This window comes from Carettochelys insculpta, chromosome 12 (genome assembly GCF_033958435.1).
Source record: "Carettochelys insculpta isolate YL-2023 chromosome 12, ASM3395843v1, whole genome shotgun sequence".
NCBI classification, from domain to species: Eukaryota; Metazoa; Chordata; order Testudines; family Carettochelyidae; genus Carettochelys; species Carettochelys insculpta.
Window position 1 is genome coordinate 20,471,041 of NC_134148.1, and position 13,341 is coordinate 20,484,381.

Sequence of the window (13,341 nt, forward strand, 5' to 3'; positions counted from 1 at the left end):
TAGTTTGCTTTGAATTGCCTCATTACCATGGCCCCTCCAACGGGACCTTGATAGTGTAGCAGCAGCCTAAGACAAGATAGAGAACTTTGCTGAAGACCCAGGTCAGGATAAGATAATTTCAGACCGGAAAATTTCACCTGCTATAAAGACAGCTAATGAGGGTAAGAAATCACAAGAACAGAGTTAGCTGTGCATTTTCTCTTTTGTTTAATTTGTAATTCGTTTTGATCTGCTTGTCCTTATCTATAACCATGTAAATCCTACTGTGTTGCTTAATAAAAACTCTTTTGTTTATAATCAAATCCAGTGTAAATTATTATAACCTGGGGAGACCTACCACTGTGCGTATCTCCCTTTCATTGATAAAGGGGGTTTACCTCATGATCCTGCCTTGTGCAAATGTTCTGCACAGAGAGAGATGAATTTGTTTGAGGTTTTGATCCCTTCTGAGGGTTGATTCCCTGTGTGCTGTATGCTAAAACTGCATCCACCCAGAATGCCTGCATTGTTCTGCTGCGAGGAGGTTATTCCAACTCTGTTCCTTACTTGGGGGAGACAAGACAATCTGGCTCAGCAGGACAGAGTTGTGGGGGAGCCCCAGAGGGTAAGAAGGTGGGTGTCAGTGGCATGATCAGCACACCGGGGAACATCACAAAGGGTCTTCTGTGACTGCACCCCATCACAAGCTGATTCTCTCTAACACTAAGGTTACTTTATACTCCTCTAGCAGTGCAAAACAAAGTGCTAGTGCAGTGTAACCAAGCTCATTACATACCTAACATCTTACAATCTTACACTGCTCTCTGCTTTCCTTTGGGTGCCAATGTTAAGGATTTGGAGATTCGGGGGCTTAAAAACGATCTGCCAAAATTGTAGCTTGGCACAGTTAAAAGTCAACAAATGGGGAAGAAAAAAATGTCTTTCATTCTGAAAGCCACCCAGGTATCATGGGTGGTAGACGTGGTAGAAGAACCTACATAAAAATGGGGAATCATGAATGAGCCTGTCAGTCACAAACTCCCATTGTTTTTAACAGAAGTCCATTTAATCCCAATACAGAGGCAGGCCTCACCCACATTCTGGATCTGAAATTGACCAGGTCCAAGATTTTGGTTGAGGCCTCTTGCCAACGGTGGTAGATCCCTTTCAATACATGAGTGCTCTTCACTAGGGAGGCCAGGATTAGAGATAGTAGCATACTAACCAGTCAGGTCTGGAGTATGCATCTATATGGAGAAATCACCTTGTATGTCAGACTGTGAAATCACTAGGTTGTGTGCAAGAGCTGAACTTTGTTATTTTCAGGTTCAAAGAAAATAACGTTCTTTTTGAAAGGTATTTACAGTCAGTAAATTTTAACTGCTTGTGTAGTAATCTCTATAGCTGCTAAACTATGATGCATTGGATTTTTCCACCCAGTAATGGTATACACTGTGGGCTAAGTTATGTAGCCCTTTTCCCTGGCTGGCAAATACTTATCAATGTTAAGACCAGCAGGGGACACCAGATGATGTGGTTTGATATTCTATATATCACAGGAAGGCCCATGGATGGAGGTGGGGTGGGGGTAAAGGGAGCAACTGTCCTGGGGCCCAGCAGTTCAAAAGGGTCTGGGGTTCCTGCTTACTGCTACTACTGTGGCACTGGTGGTGGCTGAGGCCTTAAGTTGCCACCAACCACTCTGGGGACTGGTGGAGGAGGGATATAGGGGGTGTGATCTGGACACTGCTTCTTCTGCCTGAGGACCTGCCCCCTTCCAGGAGCATGGAGCCAGCCCCACCCACCTCGTCCAGGGTTCTGGCAAGTCTGTTGGCTCCCCTGATCACAGGCCTCAAACATCTGCACATTGAAGCAAGTCACTAAAAGTAAACCTAAGTCTTACAGCCCACCTCAGACCAGACGATAACATCCCACAGAGGGAGAATAGGCAGAACTGAGGTGCACCAGTGCCTGTTGCCCCTGCAACGGAGAGGATGAAGTGAGACAGATATTCTGGCAACTGACCTTCACTCACCAACTGCAAAAAAAAAAAAAAAAAAAGGCAACCCCTCACCCCCAAGGCCACTGCCAATTGGACCTGGCAGAAAATTCCTTCCTGATTTCACACTGGGAAGTCACTGAGATCTTGAGCATGTGAGCAAGAACCAGCCAGCCAAGTGCCAAGGGCCACCTCAGCAAACTGTCCCTTCTCCATCTGCGTTCAGTGCCTAGCCATGGACATCTGTGATGCTTCAGAGGAAAGAGACCATCCCCTCCAGGATATATAAGGAGGAATTGCTGCCTGACTCCTTCAGGGGGCTGGTTGATGCCCAGAAGCATGAACTTTCAGGAAGTTAAGATACTGCAGGTGAGCCCCAGGGCTGCTGAACCTCCTCATCACAAGCAACCCTATCATCAAATTGCTCTGACAAGTTTCTCTCTCTCTCTCTCTCGCTCTAGCTATTTAAGGTGTTTGCTCCCACAACTCTTACTGGGAGGCTGTTTCAAAACCTTAGAACCTGGATGGCTGGACAGCGTCTTGTAGTTTCTATTTTACAATTACAATATTTTAACCATATAACTCAACTCTCTCTTCCCTGAAAGGAAAACAGAAGATGCTTTCTCTTTAGCCAGTTCTTTAGCCAACTTACAATTCTTGTAATGATCCCCAGACATCACTGATGACACTGATTTCAATAGGACCGTGCATGCAAGTAAGCACTTACCAATGTGTATAAGGGCTGACCACCTCACTTAGTCAGAGTGATTGCATAACTTTAGCACCAGAGCTTCAGCTAGTATAAATGAGCTTAGCTGAACTGACTTATTGCCGTATACTGGCTGAGAACCTGGCCCATAACATAATCTCACTCAGGTGGTCTATGTAGCTTTTTGCATTGCTTAGCTAGGTAGACACACATGTCCCACAGAATGTATTCTTTACCTGTGTTTACTTATTGTTGAGATTGACTTTTTATTACCATTGCATAAATGTGGCTTATGGTAACATGGGCAGATTCTAATGGTATGACTTGAATGAAACAGTACTTTACTCTGAGAAGTAAAACTGAAATTGGTTGGACTGTTTGGTGAGTAATACACCTCTGACGTAGTGCAAGCGCAGGACCATAATCATTACAACTTGATAATAGGTTTTGACATTAATAATTATCATTGATTGCTAGCAAAATATGCATTTGAATATTTTAAAAATCTGGTCTACAAGTCTAGCTCTACTGAACAAGTCACTTACTTTGAGACGTCTGAGTGGCTATAAATTTCTTTATCAAGGCATCAGTAGTTTGGGTATAAAGGCTAAGAGCATATTTCAGCGACTGTAAATCTGGGCTCTTCTCCAAGAAATTCTTTTTCAGCCCACTCCCTCCAGCATGAAAGTATTGCTAAAAAGAAAAAGATAGATATGGCATTGAGAGAAGTACATTATCGGATACAGATCTCCAGGTCACACCTGATGTTTACAAAGCAATAGCTAAACTCAAATGGATTAATGCAGTGCGTAAGATTTACAATTTGTAGCTCTGGAGATAGTTGCTGCCCACATTACAGTGTTTGTGGGGTTTCCCCTTCCCACACAAAACACTTGTGTTCTTTTATTTTCTCTTAAAATGGATAGAACTCAAAAATGGTTAAATGTGTGTGGTGTTCTTAGGTTTGTGTAAATACCACCACCTCAAAACAGGGCTTACAGTGCAACCACTGAAACAAATTTCCTCTGACAGCATGTTTGCCATAGTAGAAATCTGACCATGTGTGGTACTGACACTGATAGGCAGAAAGGTATAATTTATGGTGGAAATTCTTGTACACAATAGGGTGACAAATTAAAGGAATTGCAAAAGCTCCAGTGGGGGATTAGGATTGCTTTCCAGTCTCTCTGTCTTGGGCTAGTCTAGGAAATTTGCATTGTGATTTCCATGGTTAGTTCCTCTTAGGGCTAGATTGTGACCAGCCCTAATGTGGCCATACAAGGAAATAAAACCCGCTGCCCATGTTCAGTCTTAAGGTCGTCCATTACATCTGGGGTATGGAAAGAGGAGATGGGGAGGAAGAAGACAGCATGAGCACAACATAACCCTTCCCTTCCAGGTAGAGAAAATAACTTACTATGAATCATCTCCAGATCAAAAGAATAGAATGGAGGCTGAATTGTGACTTTGAGTCACAGTCCCTTCATGGTTCTTCTCCTTGGGTTGTGCAGATGCTACAAGCCTTAATCTTGGACCAATTTGCTTCTAAATCAACTATACAGTTTGCAAATAAAAAGATTTTTCTTTCCTAATGGCCATGCTTGCTTTCCTCCCAAAAAGCCTAGGCATGCAAACTGAGGCAGGATTTGCTCCTTCTACATATAGTTAATAAAAAAGGCCCTATGTGATACCTCTGCTAATCTGTCTTGCCTCAACACAAAGCTTGAAGCGTTCTTTTAATAGCATCACAAAAGTCTGTGTGGGGAGGTTGTAAAGGGAATATGAGGTCAGACATAAGTGTTCTAGAGCTATACTAGATATAAGTGTTCTAAGCCATGTCTACACGTGCATGCTACTTCGAAGTAGCGGCACTAACTTCGAAATAGCACCCGTCACGGCTACACGTGTTGGGCGCTATTTCGATGTTAACATCGACGTTAGGCGGCGAGATGTCGAAGCCGCTAACCCCATGAGGGGATGGGAATAGCGCCCTACTTCGACGTCCAACGTCGAAGTAGGGACCGTGTAGTTGTTGTGCGTCCCGCAACTTCGAAATAGCGGGGTCTGCCATGGCGGCCATCAGCTGAGGGGTTGAGAGATGCTCTCGCTCCAGCCCCTGCGGGGCTCTATGGTCACCGTGTGCAGCAGCACTTAGCCCAGGGCTTCTGGCTGCTGCTGCTGCAGCTGGGGATCCATGCTGCATGCACAGGGTCTGCAACCAGTTGTCGGCTCTGTGGATCTTGTGTTGTTTAGTGCACCTGTGTCTGGGACGGGCCCTTTAAGGGAGCGGCTTGCTGTTGAGTCCGCCCTGTGACCCTGTCTGCAGCTGTTCCTGGCACCCTTATTTCGATGTGTGCTACTTTGGCGTGTAGACGTTCCCTCGCAGCGCCTATTTCGATGTGGTGCTGCGCAACATCGATGTTGAACATCGACGTTGCCAGCCCTGGAGGACGTGTAGACGTTATTCATCGAAATAGCCTATTTCGATGTCACCACATCAAAATAGGCTACTTCAATGTAGGCTTCACGTGTAGACGTAGCCCTAGAGTTCTCAGTCTTTCCAGATTACTGTACCCGTTTCAGGCATCTGGTTTGCGTACCCCCAGGTTTCATCTTAAAAGCTAGCTTACAAAAGTAGACAAATTTTCACAGCACAGTATTCTGAAAATATTGCTGACATATTCATTTTACCATATAATAAAATAAATCAATTGGACGACAAATAGTGTACTTACATTTCACCATACAGTGTCTATAGAGCAGTATAAACCAGTCATATGACATTTTAGTTTGTACTGACTTTGCTAGAGCTTTTTATGTAGCCTGTTGTATTAGCAGGCAAATACCTAGATGAGTTGATGTACCCCCTGGTTGTGAGCCACTAGAGGAAGAGGAAGAAAAAGGTGAAGAAGGCCACCACACAAGGAGATGTCTCCAGAATGTAACCCAGGACAATGATTTGCAGGGTAAAGGGAAGTTGGATGATACTGGGAATCACCTTCAGTCTACAGAAAGGAGAACTAAATGCTGCACAAGGTCAATCTCAATTTGCATTAGCTTTTTACATTCCTGCAAGTTCTAGGAATCAACATCCACATAAATATTATTCTCTCAGGCATCAGTTAATTAGTAGGAAAACAGAGAAGAAAAATGAGCATTTATGAGAATATTGGGGCTGCAGCTTGTGACAACATGTACCCTCTTCAATATACATCCAGAGTTAGACAAGGTAGAATATACCCTCTCTGCGCCTGGATGGGAGCTGAGGAATATTGCCCATTGCTATATTTGAGTTCCTGTGCCTCAGCAGGAACCATGGTAACTATCCGTAGCAAAATAGACAAGCAATCAGCAGCATGTTGGCCATTGGTTCAGCCACATGTGTTCTTCAGCTGAGCTGGAAGCCAATGAAAATGCTGAGCATGTGCTTTGACCATCTAAACTGATTTTTACAACAGGGCAGTGGTTTCAAGTTAGCACTGCAGGTGATATTTGGTAATTATTCAGAATATTTTCTTGCTGAGACCAAAAAGCAGAGGCTTGCTTGTACTTGGCCACGTTCAGGGCATCAGTATGGAAACACACAGCTGGAGCAACATGCATCACTCCATGCTGGTTGGTGGGGTAAACAGAAGAGTGGTGTGGCCACAGGCCATGGTTGGCAATTCTCACAGATGGTCTCTGGAACTAACAGGGCTGCTCTCCCTGTGGTTTGTTTCATGGAATAGTGTTGGATTGTCTACCCTCTATCTTTTATGAATCTGCTTTGAAACTCAACTGGCATCATGCATTCCACTAACAGTTTTATACTGCTGTACTCCCATGCTGTGCACTGCAATCATGTAATGCTGCCTCCATTATCCTAATTTTCTCAAGTATTCAGTGGAAGTGTGTAATCATGTGAATTCCCAATGAAATCATTAGTAGCACACTTCTCAAGGAAAGCTCCCTTGGCTGGGATGTTTAAAAGAGTACGTATGTTTCCATTACACTTTTTAATCAACTTATCAATGAGCTCTAACAATTGCTAGTGATATTTCTTCATACTAAAAGCACTTACTCTTATTATCCTAGTTGCTAAAGCACAGCACTGAAACGTTGAGTACAAAGCAAGAAAGCTAATTCCTGGATAGAACTTGACTCCAGCCCTGTGATTCTGAACATCCATTTGAATTTGTGTCTGTAAATGCTAGGCTTCCCTTAAGAAAGCAAAACCAACAAGAAGTCCTGTGACACCTTATAGACTACCTGCCTCTGACAAAGTGGGTCTTTGCCCATGAAAGCTTATGCTCCAAAATATTAGTTAGTCTATAAGGTGCCACAGCACTTTTTATGCAGATACAGACTAACACGGCTACCCCTCTGATTTTTAGGGAGCAGGCATGCAACAAAATTTGGCAAAGTAACTACGATATGAGACATCTCTTTCCCACCTTTATAACAAACACCACCAATTTTTTCACACAGTATAGAAATCGCAGCAAGGGGAGAGAGCCAGAAGAAGGCTGCAGGAGAGATTACAAAAAAAATTCACAGGGTATTGGGATGGTGACACACAAACAGGAAAAGAGAGATGTGCTATAAAACTGCAGCTAGAGACAAGTTCTGTAGGTGGTGGGTTGGTGGGAATGAGAGTAGAATAAAACTCTGGGGAAAAGTGAGTCATGGGAGGTAAAGGACATAATAAAAAATGAATGATGAAGTTGGCCATAGTTTATGAAAAGTTTTAGAAGATGTGTTGGGACATAGATATGCAGTTGTTGCACTTGAAATGATTCATCTCTCTGGAAAACGATTCTGGCATAGAAGTTTTTCATGGCCAACCCTTACCTCAGTTGCAGGGCTTGCTATGCTAACCAAGGGCAGCTTTGTGCCAGGGGAGTAACACCAACCTATCCTATCACAACAGTAGAACTGGGCTCTCAACTACTGAAGCAAAACAAAAAACAATTGCTTTACAGTGGCAGAAATGGGACAATAAGTTTGAATTTAGCTCCCAGAACTGTTACCTGGCTTTGGAAAGTACAGCAGGTTTTTTTTTTAACCTGCTGCAGACTTTGCAGAAATCCTGTTCTGAGATCTTCAACTAACTGCATTTGTTGTTTAGCTTTCTGTTGTTGTACGAGACAAAGCTGACTTGAAATCACCTAAAAACTGAAGTTTCCTATTAACACAGGCCATAGTGTACATGCAGAGTAAACTCATCACTACTAAATGCCTGCCAAGATGAATAAATCTTTCCTGACAGTGTTTCAACATTATGGAGTGCCTACTTTTTTATATTGTTTGGGAGGACTAAAAGCTATAGCAGAATAAGGAGTAGCAGCGAATAGCTTTTCCTACTGGGTTCCTATATGGGCTCATTGAAACTGATTTTCTTTCAGTATTCTCAAGGTAGGGTTTTCTTTTTAGAAGATTTTCCTCTATGCTGTATTATTTTTAGAGATAGCAAATGATACATTTCGAAAACATTTTGCAGTTGGGCACCAGTGTCTGCTAGGGATGAACAGGGCTTCATTGGGTCATATAAACCACAAGCAGTCCAATAAAACATTCTTGTGGATGGTGTAAACAGCTGGAAATAAAGCCCATCTTCATTTCCATAAAGGAGGTGTTTGGAATGAGAACCTGATTCATAGTCTGTGTGATGAATACACACACATGACTAATGAATGGGTATACAGTTTAATTGACCCAGGAGAGCCATGTTTCCTGACAGTAAACATATCTGTCAAGGCAATTACAGACAGTTTGCTATACGGAGAATGATAACGTGCTGTATTTCAGATGAATGGTTCTTTTTTTTTTCTCAGTGTGATGTTACTATATTTGTTAACACAAAAACAACATATTAATAGAGAAGTGCAGCTTGTTTTGTGAATTCATTTTTTAGCTCTAAAAAAGAAACAATAATAAATGAAAGTGTGGGACTGGTCTTTAAAAATACCTGTCTTGGTTTTAAAATTATAATATATATATATATATATATATATATATATATATATATATATGACACGATCACCACAACCCAACGACCATGGGGAAAGAGAATCAATTCAAGGAGTTCTGTGCCAGCCCCCAGTACTCCCCCACATCCCTGAATTCCAACAGCAATCTCATGTTCCTCTAACTTACATTCCTTTACGAAACAAAGAGCAGCCCTGTAGCACTCCAAAGATGAACAAAATAATTTATTAGGCGATGAGCTTTCGTCACTTTCATTTTCACTTCTTCAGGTCTGGAAATAGTGCAAAGTGTTGCATTTCTTTGCCTTTCAGTAAGATACATGTTCGCAGTGTCACCTGAAATTCTTCATTTTTGTCAATAATTTCATAAATTTAGTATCTTTATGAAGACATTGCTGCCCTGTGGTGTTTAACAGTGGCACAAAAGCTCTTTCATCTTCTAATGATCAATCTCTTGGCACAACCAAGAGCAACTGCATTCCATTTCGGAATAGACTTGTGACTGAGAAAACTCATGGAGCAGATACTGTTTTGACTCAGTGGGTTTGGCACAGAAGGCAGGGCACTCACATGACTATTCAGGATGGTGCCAAGACCCTGTAAGAGGGCACACCCACCAGGTGCAGTGCTCTTTCTAAAGGGTTCAGTTCTCATTTGTTTTTTGCATCCTTAGGCTCACTTTTCCAGTGTAACTCAGCTACTCAACATTTGCCAGGTCTCTCCATCATCAGTCTCAGGCACTGAGGAACCAGGCTCACTGGACTCTTTTCTGGAATACCAGAAGCAGGACTGCTCTCTCATCAGCAGATCACTGAGGAAGGAAGGGTGTGAGTACCAAGTGAACCAAATGGTTTGTTTCTGAGTCTGTGCTTTGGAGCTGTGATAACTTTTTCCTTTATTTCAATAAAACTTGAGTATTCTTGCTACACACAATGGAGGGAAGGACAGGTTTTCTCACAAAAATATTAAACTCTTTATTCTTTGCAGCTTCAGCACAACAACTTGATTTTCTTCAGGTCAGCTCACTGGTAAACCTATGATAATATATGACCCTCTAAAACCAGATCAAGAGAATTAGATATGAATATGGAAGTTCACATAGGGCATTGGTAAATTACCTAGATTCTCTTTTTAAAAACTGGAATAGAATAATTAATTTTCACACAGTACAGAGAGAATTAACTGCAACCATACTCTGAATTGACTCGAAAAGTAGCATCATGGACTTCAAAGATTATTCAATATCCAATCAAATGTGCTTAATTTACAGGAAGTTTTCTGTAACTGACAACTCTGCCAACTCAAATGAATAATCAAGCTGGCTTCGTTTGGACTCTGACATTTTCAGTAATCAAGATTCTGGAGCAGCAACAAAGGGTCCTGTGGCACCTTATAGACTAACAGAAAAGTTTAGAGCATGAGCTTTCGTGAGTTAACTCACTTCTTCAGATGCTCAGGGCCAGCTAAAATCTAACTCATGAAAGCTCATGCTCTAAACTTTTCTGTTAGTCTATAAGGTGCCACAGGACCCTTCGTTGCTGCTACAGATCCAGACTAACACGACTACCCCTCTGATACTTGACAAGATTCTGGAGTGATCACTTAATATTCATGTCAGTGATACAAGGACAAGAACCCAAACAGCTTCACTGCCTTACAGCTCAGCTGGATCTGGGAGGATAACACAAAGAAGAATATTAGAGAGTCACGCACTTCATTGCTGTGGTAGGATGAGCTCATCACATACACTAGAGGCATTCCTTGTGCATCACCTTCCTATCTCCCTCCATTTCACAGACTCCCAGCAAACCACACACCCATGCCAGGGTATCTGTCTGCTTCCACCAAATGCCAGGGGCTCTGTTTTTCCTTATTGTTTCCTTCCCTGCTTAAAATTGTCTCTCATGTCTGGAGCTTCTCAGGCCAGAGACTCTGGGTGTGTCTCTGTTCTCCTGACCAGCCTTATTTCATTACTTTCTATAGGGATGTAAGTCATTCAAGTGCCAATATTTTAAGCTGTACTGGGAGGATAGGCTGACCTGAGATGAGGGTATTGTTATGCTGGAAGGTTTTAGTGACTGACCTCAACCTTTTCTGACCTACTGATTGTTGTGAAGATAAGAAGCTGTGAGGTCTGTTCACCACATGACCAGACTCTTTGTAGCCTCCATTTCTCCCTTCTATTTTTCTGATTTTCATAAAAATCAATAGCGTTTGGCACATTTATTCCTAGAACATTTCTGTAACATTCAAATTGATTGGATGCAGTATCCAAACATTATCACATGATATAGCGACAGAAATATCATCAAGTTGAGCGTAAGGCCTTGCTTTGCACGGCCAGCAAGATTTTTGTTAATGAAGTCAGCTGGTGGGGCCGACAGCATCATGGGGTCCCTAAGCAAGTGGGGTGGGACTTGCTCCATGCCCTGGAAGGGGTGGGGCCTGTTGCGGAAGTGGCAGGGGCTGGGAGCAGTGAATGTTTAGTGCCATCCAGATGACAACATGGTTCTCCCATCTTTCAGGGGTGCCCAGAGCATGCTGTGCAGCACCCCAGCAGCAATTTAATGGGCCTGGACCTCTGGCTGTCTTTACCCCATTTGTTGGTGGGCCTGAAGTTAGCAAATATACATACTGAGGTCAGATCTAATAAGGAATACACTGTAATTTTACACAGAACATCCCCCTTTCTGACCACAACCACCTTTTAATCTGGCAATTAAATATTAGTGTTTAATATTTACCTGATTATAAAATGAAAGCAACAATAGTAGTTTACTGAGGGGGGGTCTTTAATATTTCTAAAGCAAGCAGTGACCATCTGCTGAAAGGTATACTGAAAGTGCAATGTGCTCTGTCCTTTGCCAAATAAATAAGCTCTAGAGTTTTGTTTTTTTTTTAATATTGTGATAGCTAAAATGTAAAAAACGGATAGAATCTTCCTTTAGGAAAAATAGTGTTTTTGTGTACAATATTTAGTTACCCTAAAAAATGCCACTTACAAAATATTTACAGTAACAGTAAGATTTTTCCAAAGCAATTATCTTGTAGATTGCGAAAATGCACAAAATTAATTGATTCATTTGTGTTCTTAACAGCTGCTTGACAAATGTGATTGGTTTCACTGAAAAGAGGCTACTGAATGGAATAGTTAAAAGGCCTCTTTGAAAGAAATCCAATTATGTACAGGTGGCATTTAATGAGAGGGTAAATACAAAAGCAGGGAGACAAATTTAATTGGACGTTTGTGGATAAAATAGTACGTTGTACAACAGAAAAGTGCCTTGATTTCCAACAGATGGTGAAACGTTTTCCCTTCTCATGTATGTTTGCAGCACTGTGGGGAGACAGTTCCTCTGAGGACCAACCCTCTCTGAGGAGGAAGAGAGATGGGCTATGCTACAGCACAAGGAAAGCTCAACCAGTTTGACTCAGCCAGACTAGTACTAGGACCCTGGGCGGAGGGGAGTGGGGGAACAACAACAAGCTAAAACGTGCCTCCCCATTGAATGGATGCAGTGTATTCCCTGCCCGCAGTTGTCCAGCTCCTGTGAGGGACCTGGGGACCACAGCTTTTTGGTCAACCCACCGTGGGGAGCCTAGCACCATCTTGCATGATGTCTGTACTCCCCAAGCACATTGTGACAGGGGGGCAAGGATCTTTACCATCACACCCCCATACAGGGCCAGCTAGAATCTAGCTTATACTGCAAACATCTCAGTCATATTTGCTCATTCAGACACAAAATATATGTATACATGACATACACAGCTCTACCTTAATTGTAGCGAGTGCCACCTCCATTATTGCACACTGCCTCAGTGTCAAACTTCTAGCCTCCTCTCGAGTGACATGGTCCTGCAAAACATGTTAATATTACGGTTGTTATAAGGAAAGATAAGTCTTGCCGTTTTGCTTGCCTTTCTAAAAAAACCCCGACATTTGGTACAATGCACTTGCCCTGAGACTCTTTAAAATAAATTACAACCCAAAGCTACTCCATTGTTGAAAATGAAAAGAAAAATTGAAATGTAATGGTAGGATATCTGTAAAGTGGTTTCTAATTATTTTGCAAAGATAAATTGTTTTGCTGTTCTGGAAAGGAAATCGATTACATGTTGTAAACCATGATGAAAACTCATGGATGCCTTTAAATTATATATTTTACTAATGAAATTTGACTGCAAATTGGTGTTTGGCAGAAGCTCAAACTAAAACAAAAGTGTGACTGGGAAGGAAGTTATGTAGATGCAAAAAGTGTTTTGTATTCCTGAAAAATATTTTGTAAAATCAACAGCAGGCTATATTTCAACTGAGGTAGGAAACTGTGCTGTTATTCAAAGAAACACAAATTGCCACATTACTACAAAACTCAAATGACAGTATTGGAAGTGGCTGAAAACTGACTGGGATAAAAACCAAACTCAGAAGATTTTTATCATGCTAGTATTTCGCGTCCTACACAGCTGAGTAATGAAAGACTGCTTCTTTCTTAAGCTGTCCATAACTGGGGTAGAGAAGAAAAAAAAAGTATTAACCTTTTGGAAATCATTGGCAAAACCCCCTCCCTTTTGCTTTATCCCACATCAAAAATATGTTTTATTTTTACTGCAGCTGCCAGGGCTGTAAGGGCTCATTGTCATTTTACAAGTATTATTGCTGGTGGTTGCTGATTGCATAAAGAATT

At 41.9% G+C, this 13,341-nt stretch overlaps 1 protein-coding gene across 2 annotated transcripts in view; it reads right to left on the reverse strand.

Moving 5' to 3' along the window:
* Nucleotides 1-13,341, reverse strand: part of UNC13C (unc-13 homolog C) — a 425,720-nt gene that overhangs the window by 33,711 nt on the left and 378,668 nt on the right. For both annotated transcript variants that reach the window (XM_075006542.1, XM_075006543.1), the window contains 2 exons: nucleotides 12,432-12,512; nucleotides 3,233-3,380 (listed from right to left, as the gene is read on the reverse strand). In XM_075006542.1, coding sequence (XP_074862643.1) covers nucleotides 3,233-3,380; nucleotides 12,432-12,512 — 229 coding nt within the window. The remainder of the gene's footprint in view (nucleotides 1-3,232; nucleotides 3,381-12,431; nucleotides 12,513-13,341) is intronic.